This window comes from Chroicocephalus ridibundus, chromosome 11, assembly GCF_963924245.1.
Source record: "Chroicocephalus ridibundus chromosome 11, bChrRid1.1, whole genome shotgun sequence".
NCBI lineage: Eukaryota > Metazoa > Chordata > Aves > Charadriiformes > Laridae > Chroicocephalus > Chroicocephalus ridibundus.
Window position 1 is genome coordinate 1990525 of NC_086294.1, and position 7236 is coordinate 1997760.

The following is a 7236-nucleotide window of genomic DNA, read 5'->3' on the forward strand; positions in this document are numbered from 1 at the left end:
AGTGCTTGACAGAGTATCTCAGTTTTAAAAGCCTTTGGAGTTGAAGCAATCAAGTGCCCCTACGCTTCATAATCCCAATAAAAGAGAGAGGCCAAAGCTGGGGCAGCCACTGAACAGCGGCCAAAAGTCCGGGCGTCCGCGAGCGCAGGCATGGGACGACTGCAGTGTCGTGGCGGCGCCTCCGGGTGCCGCTGTTGGCCGACACGGAGCGGCGCTGGAGCCGGAGCCGCAGTCGCAGCCGGAGCCGGAGCCACGGCAGCGGCAGGAGGGAGGAGCGCGGCAAGCTCTGGCGAGAATGGCGGTGAGGCAGAGGCGGCAGCGAGAGGTCGTGCGAGCGGTGCTGCTGCCAGCTTTGCTGCTGCTGGTGTGCTGCCGGGCGGCGGCGGAGCGGATCAGGTATGCCATCCCCGAGGAGCTGCGCAGAGGCTCGCTGGTGGGGCCGCTGGCGCGGGACCTGGGACTGAGCCCGGCGGAGCTGCCGGCACGCAAGCTGCGGGTGGCGTCTGCCGCTAACAGGCAGCTGAAATACTTCACGGTGAGCGGGGAGAGCGGGAACCTGTACGTGAGCGAGAGGCTGGACCGGGAGGAGATGTGCGGCGAGTCGGCGTCCTGCTCCGTCAGCTTCGAGGCGCTGGTGCAGAACCCGCTCAACGTTTTCCACGTCGAGGTGGCCATCCAGGACGTCAACGACAACGCGCCGCTCTTCCTACAAGACAATTTCCAGCTAGAGATCAGCGAGTTGACTCATCTCGGCGCTCGATTTGCCTTGGGCGTCGCCGAGGACGCAGATGTGGGCAGCAACTCGTTGCAGGGCTACAAGCTGGAGGCCAACGGGTACTTCGCGGTGGAGATGAAGGAGAGCCAGGACGGCAGCAAGTTCGCGGAGCTGGTGCTGCGCCGTGCGCTGGACCGGGAGAGCGAGCAGAGCCTGCGTCTGGTGCTGACGGCGGTGGACGGCGGCGATCCGCCCCGCAGCGGCACCGCCCAGCTCTGCATCAACGTCACGGACGCCAACGACAACGCACCCGTGTTCGCGCAGGACCGGTACCGCACAAGCCTGCGCGAGGACGCGCCGCCGGGCTCGACGGTGCTGAACGTCTCCGCCTCCGACGCCGACGCCGGCACCAACGCCCGCATCACCTACGGCTTCGGGAAAATGCCGGCCAAGGTGCTTCAGAAGTTCGTGGTGGAGGCGGAGAGCGGGACGATCAGGCTGCAGGAGGCGCTGGACTTCGAGGACACGCGAGGGTACACGCTAGTGGTGGAGGCGAGGGACGGGGGCGGTCTGGTGGCGCACTGCGAAGTGGAAGTGGAGGTGCTGGACGTGAACGACAACGCTCCCGAAATCGCGGTGTTGTCGGTGTCGAGCCCGGTGCCCGAGGACGCGCCGGCCGGCACGGTCGTGGCCCTGTTGAACGTGAACGACGCGGACTCCGGGGAGAACGGTCAGGTGTGGTGCGAGCTGTCGGGCGAGGCGCCGCTGTCGATGGTGTCGTCGTCGGTGGGGTCGTACAAGGTGGTGACGGCGAGCGCGCTGGACCGCGAGCAGGCGTCCGAGCACCGAGTGACGGTGGTGGCCAGGGACCGGGGCAGCCCGTCGCTGTCGAGCCGCGCGTCGCTGGTGCTGGAGGTGTCGGACGTGAACGACAACGCGCCGGTGTTCGAGGAGGCGGCCTACAGCGCCTACGTGGCGGAGAACAACGCGGCGGGCGCGCCGGTGGTGCGCGTGCGCGCGCGGGACGCGGACGCGGGCGCCAACGGGCGCGTGAGCTACTGGCTGGCGGGCGGCAGCGCGGGCGCGGCGCCCTACGTGTCGGTGGAGGCGCGGAGCGGCGCGGTGTACGCGCAGCGCTCCTTCGACTACGAGCAGTGCCGCGAGTTCGCGGTGGCGGTGCGGGCGCAGGACGGCGGGGCGCCGGCGCGGAGCTCCACGGCCACGGTGCGCGTCTTTGTGCTGGACCGCAACGACAACGCGCCGCGCGTGCTCTGGCCGGCGGCGGCGGGAGCGTCGGGGTCGGGAGCGTCGTCGTTGCCGGCGGCGTTCGAGGTGGTGCCGCGTTCGGCCGAGGCCGGCTACCTGGTGGGCAAGGTGGTGGCGGTGGACGCGGACGCGGGGCGCAACGCGTGGCTGTCGTACGAGCTGGTGCAGGCGTCGGAGCCGGCGCTGTTCCGCGTGGGGCTGCACAGCGGCGAGGTGCGGACGGCGCGGGCCGTGTCGGAGAGGGACGCGGCGAAGCAGCGTGTGGTGGCCGTGGTGAAGGACCACGGGCAGCCGGCGCTGTCGGCCACGGCCACGCTGCACGTGGTGCTGGCCGAGAGCTTGCAGGAGGCGCTGCCGGAGCTGAGCGAGCGGGCGGCGGGCGCCGACTCGCCGGCCGAGCTGCAGTTCTACCTGGTGCTGGCGCTGGCGCTGCTCTCCGCCCTCTTCCTGCTGAGCGTGGCGCTGGCCGTGCTGGCGCGGCTGCGCCGGGCCGGGCCGCCCGCCGTGCTGCGCTGCCTGGGCGCGCAGCGCTTCTCCGTGCCCGGCGCCGCCTTCCCGGCCGACTTCTGCGAGGGCACCTTGCCCTACTCCTACAACCTGTGCGTGGCGCCGGCCCGCGCCGTGGCCGAGGGCGCTTGGCTGCCGCCGCCGCTGCCCAGCGTGCCCGCGGAGGAGCTGCTCGGCGCGGAGCCCTGCGGGAAGCCGAGCCCGAGCAGCAGCGCCGGCGCGGGAGAGCCGCCCGCCGACGCCCCGCAGGTGTGTAAGCCCTCTCTCGGTTGTTCTTGATCTGTGCTGCACCTCCGTGCCTGTTCCCCTGGGATTGGATGGAGTGGATGGGAGCTGGTGTGAATGGTGAGCGCTGGTCCTTGTGTCCGTGAAGAAATGAAAGATTGGCATAACTCTATTCCATTCAGAGCAGGTCGTTAGCGGCTGCACTCCTTAGTTTATCTTTAGTCATGGGTTGAGGTTCAGCTGAGAGGTTTTGTCTCCAACTCTTGTGTTGCCTAAAATCGTATGAGTTAGTAACGGTGAAGGCGAATCTGTACTGTGTAGAATGAGATCCGCTGCTTCTGCATGGCAGACTCGGGACTGACTCTTGCAGTTGGAAATGTGGCCTTTCTGATATATTTTTCCCAAAACTGTGTGTACTTGTACCCGGGTGAGAGATGGACACAAACACGTTGGTTAATGGTTTTTCAATATTGGACTCTCAAAGGCAACCTACATGTGTCTCCGTGTATGGAAAAGAGACAGATTGCTGCCTCTTCATAACTGGTAGCGGTAGTGCGAGGGGCTCACATTGTGTGTCTGGGGAGCGTTGATCCGATTGTCCGTGAGGGAAGGAACCGGATTTCCCTCTTCCACTCACAGCAAGAATCAAGCGGCGGCACTTGTTGTTCACGTGTTCACGTAACAGTGAACGTGGGAAATTAAGGATTCTGCATGACGGAAACCGCGGTGAACCGTTTGTTTAGGCATTTTTCTTTTCTGGTCGCTTTTTCTGTAACTGCTGTACTTGGACCTGGTTGATAGCTGGATGCAAAGCCGCTGGTTAATGCTGTTTCCCAAAGGAAAGGTGCCTGTGGCTCCATGAATGGAGAAGTTACAAGTTGTTCCTCCTCACAGTTACAGAATGTTCCCGCTTTCCCCCTCTTTTGCCGTGTGCCCCCTCATCTTTTTGAGGAAGGTTGCTGCGAAGTGTCAGCATTAGTTAGACGGATGAATGTTTTCCGGAGATGATTTTTCGGAGCTCTTTGTGTAGTGATTTCTCTTTTTTTTTCTTCCACCTGGGTGGTAGTTCCCTCTTTTTTTCCCGTTCCTGATCTGTCTTTCATAACCAGCTGAAGGCAGAGGCGAAAGTGTAGAACGGGATCTCAAGGAAAAAAAAAATCGCATTTAGCATTTCAGAGCCTGTCTTCTTTTCAGCTCCCATTTTCCCACAGAGAAGATCCTGGAGCTGGTTGATTGCGTTGACAGGGCAATACTAGACTGAGCAATTTGATCTCTTGGCCACTTATTGCAACAGTTGTTGTGTCTCCCTGTTTGCAAGCGGAGGTCTCTAGTCAGCCTGAGGACATATCCAAAACCAGAAGGAAATACTCAAAAGGAGAGCAATTAGGCACTTGAATTGAGTGCATTTGCACATTTACAAATGGTCCGCGCAGAGTGTAGGGTCAACAGCCGTGCTTGTCCTCTGCCGTCCTACAGTATTTGGTTGAAAAGGTGTTCTACCCACGTGAAGACTTAAGAATTAGATGAATTGGCTTTACTAGATGGCTTTACTAATGAGCATCAATCTCTTAGACCGAGATTTCTGAGAAAATCGAAACCCCTTCCTGGTCGTTCAAGCTATCGAATTACTTGATTAAATGTGATGTGTGCTCTTAAAAAGGGAAACCACAGGTTAAGGTCCCTCATCTCTCCTTTTCCAGTGTTAGCTTTCTCTGTAGAAGTACCAATATTTTAGTGTAATTCGGTTTATAAAGGGAGAACTTTACCCATCTTGAGAACATAAATAACATGAGAACAGCCATCCTATAGCTTTTGGTTGAAGAGCTGTCCTACGAACATGAAGATTCAAGAATTAGATGAATGTTTTATTAATAAGCATCAATCTCTTACATTGCGATTTCTGGAAAAAAAACTTTCTGGCAGCATGGTCTAGTGACCCTGATACCTCTCGTTGTCCGGGTCGGAGCGGATTTTAATAGCACGTTTTCTACAGCAGAGCCTCTTATCCTTTGCTGTCCTTGTAGTAGTCATTCAAGCAAGACTGCTAAAGCAATTTCTGATGGGGATTGTGCTTTGCGCAGATCTTTAACCATCATATTTTAGTTTACGTCTCTCGCCAGTACGAATTCGTTTTTCCCGCGCCTATTCCCCTGGGATTTCGGGGGTCGGTGTGGATGGGGAGGGCTAGTCCGTTTGTCTGGGGAAAGAAGAAAGATTGTGGTAACTCCCGTCCATTCAGAGCAGGCCGTTACCAGCGGCACTCCTTGGTTTCTCGATGGTCACAGGTTCAGGTTCAGCTGAGAGGTTTTGTCTCCAACTCTTGTGCTGCCTAAAGTCGTCTGAGTTATTAAGGGTGAAGGCGAATCCTTACTGCGTAGAATGAGATCCGCCGATTCAGCGTGACAGACTCGGGGTTGGCATTTGCAGTTGGAGATGTTTCCTTTCTGACGGAATTTTCTCCGAAACCGTGTACTTGGACCTGTTTGATGGCCAGACACAAACCCGTTGGTTAATGGTTTTTCGGTATTGGACTCAGAAAGGAAACGTGGATGTGGCTCCATTAATGGAAATGTGACAGGTTCTTCATCCCTAGCGAAAGGAGAGAGTGTTGCCCAACTTCTGGGGGATTGCTGCTGTAGAAATGGCAGAAATGGTAGCAGTAATGGGAAGGGTTAATTCTATGTGTCTGGGGTTTGCTTATTCTCGTCTCCGTGAAGGAAGGAATGGGGTATCCCCCTTCCACTCCCAGCAGGAATCAAGGGGAGGAATTCGGAGACCTGTGGAATGATTTATTAACGCTGAACGCGGTAAATTAAGGGTTCTTCATGACGGAGTCGGGAATGTGTGGTGGACGGTAGGTGATTTTTCCTTCCTGAACGCTTTTCCCAAAGCGGCTTTACTGGGACCTGGTTGATAGCTGGATAATACAAACAGGGTGGTTAATTCTGTGGTACGAAGGAAAGGTGGGTGCGGCTCCATGAATGAAGAAGTTAGAGGTTTTTCCTACATTTTTTAGATATGTGCCCTCTAGTCTTTTTGAAGAAGGCTGCTGTAGAAATGGCAGCATGAATGGGACGGATGAATTTTGTCCAGGCATGACTTTTACGAGTTTCCTGTGCAGTTATTTCTCTCTCTTTCTTTTTCTGTTCTTCCATATTCTTTGGTTGTTCCCTCTTTTTACACTTCCTGATCTGCCTTTCATACACAAGTTGAGATACAGAATAGGATGTCAAGGAAAAAATCCCCTCACATTTAGCATTTCAGAGCCTGTTTTGTTTTCCTCTCCCCTTTTCTCAAAGAGAGGTGCTTGGACCTGGTTGATCGCCTTGAGAGGGGAATGCTAGACTGAACAACTTATGAGCAACTTGTTGAAAGAGTTGTGTCTGCCTGTTTACAAGGGGAGGGCTCTACCCACCCTGAGAACATATGTAAATCGACAGTGAAATACGCAAAATGGGAGCAATTAGGCACTTGAATGAAGTCCATCTGCACGTTTACAAACGCTCCGCACAGAGTTTAGGGTCCTGTGCCGTCGTACAGTAGTTGGTGGAAAAGGTGTCCTACCAAAATAAAGATTAAAGAATTAGGTGAATGAATTACTAATAAGCATCAGTCTATTACACCGTGGTTTCTGAAAAGAATCAAAGTGCCTCCCGCTGGTGTTGCTGAGCCTGATATCTCAGGTTCTTCGCGGCGTGGTCGGTGTTTATATCACGTTTTGCATAGAAGAGCCTGTTATGTTTTTCTGTCCTCGTTCAAGTGATTCAAGCATGCCTGCTACAAAAATTCCTGAAGCGGACGGTGATTTTGGAGGAATGGGATGAAACTGGTAATAATCTACAGGTCATATTACGAAACAATATTTTACTTCCCATCTATCGCCAATAACAAGTAATTTGTCCTGTGCGGTAGAAATAACACGCATCGTTAAAAAACAGGACAGCTTAGAGAGAAGGCAATGCCGGAAATCCCCGCTGTCCCTTTGAGGGAGGACCTTCCTTGTTGCTTTGTTCTATTGGTCGGGATGTGGGGAATTAATCTAGCTGTATGACGCCCTTTTGATTTCCACAAAGGGTGAGCAAGAAGTAATTCAATCAAGACTGCTTCAAAAAGCTGTGCAATTCGTGGTGGAGACAACGTGATTTCGGACTAATGGGATAAGGGTAGCAGTATTTTGCACGTCACATTCAGAAAGATTAATAGATATAATATACCACTGTTACAAAACGTGTTTCCCGTTCGTTAGAAATAACACAAAAACGGAGGGCTTGTTATTAATTTCTGCTGTCCGTGATCACCTCGAGGATGAGAGAAGAGATGGTCTGTAGAAAAGGCATCGCAGGAGATCCGCGGTGGACGGGAAGAGATGTGTCCGTGGGCAGCGCTGGGTGGCTGCAGTGCCGGGAGGAGGCTGCGGGTGCCGCTGTTGACCGAGGAGGAGCGAGAGGAAGGCTGGAGCTGTGCAGGCAGCCCCGCCCGCTGCGGCCAGGCTCGCTTGCTCACTGGGCTGGCTGGGCGGTCGG

General features: G+C 55.5%; 1 protein-coding gene across 1 annotated transcript; it reads left to right on the forward strand.

The window, feature by feature from the left end:
• Positions 1-267: 267 nt before the first annotated feature.
• Positions 268-2908, forward strand: LOC134521750 (protocadherin gamma-B5-like). Its single transcript, XM_063348607.1, is given in 1 exon segment — positions 268-2908. A coding segment is annotated over 1 exon segment (2613 nt). The 5' UTR covers positions 268-295.
• Positions 2909-7236: the final 4328 nt, after the last annotated feature.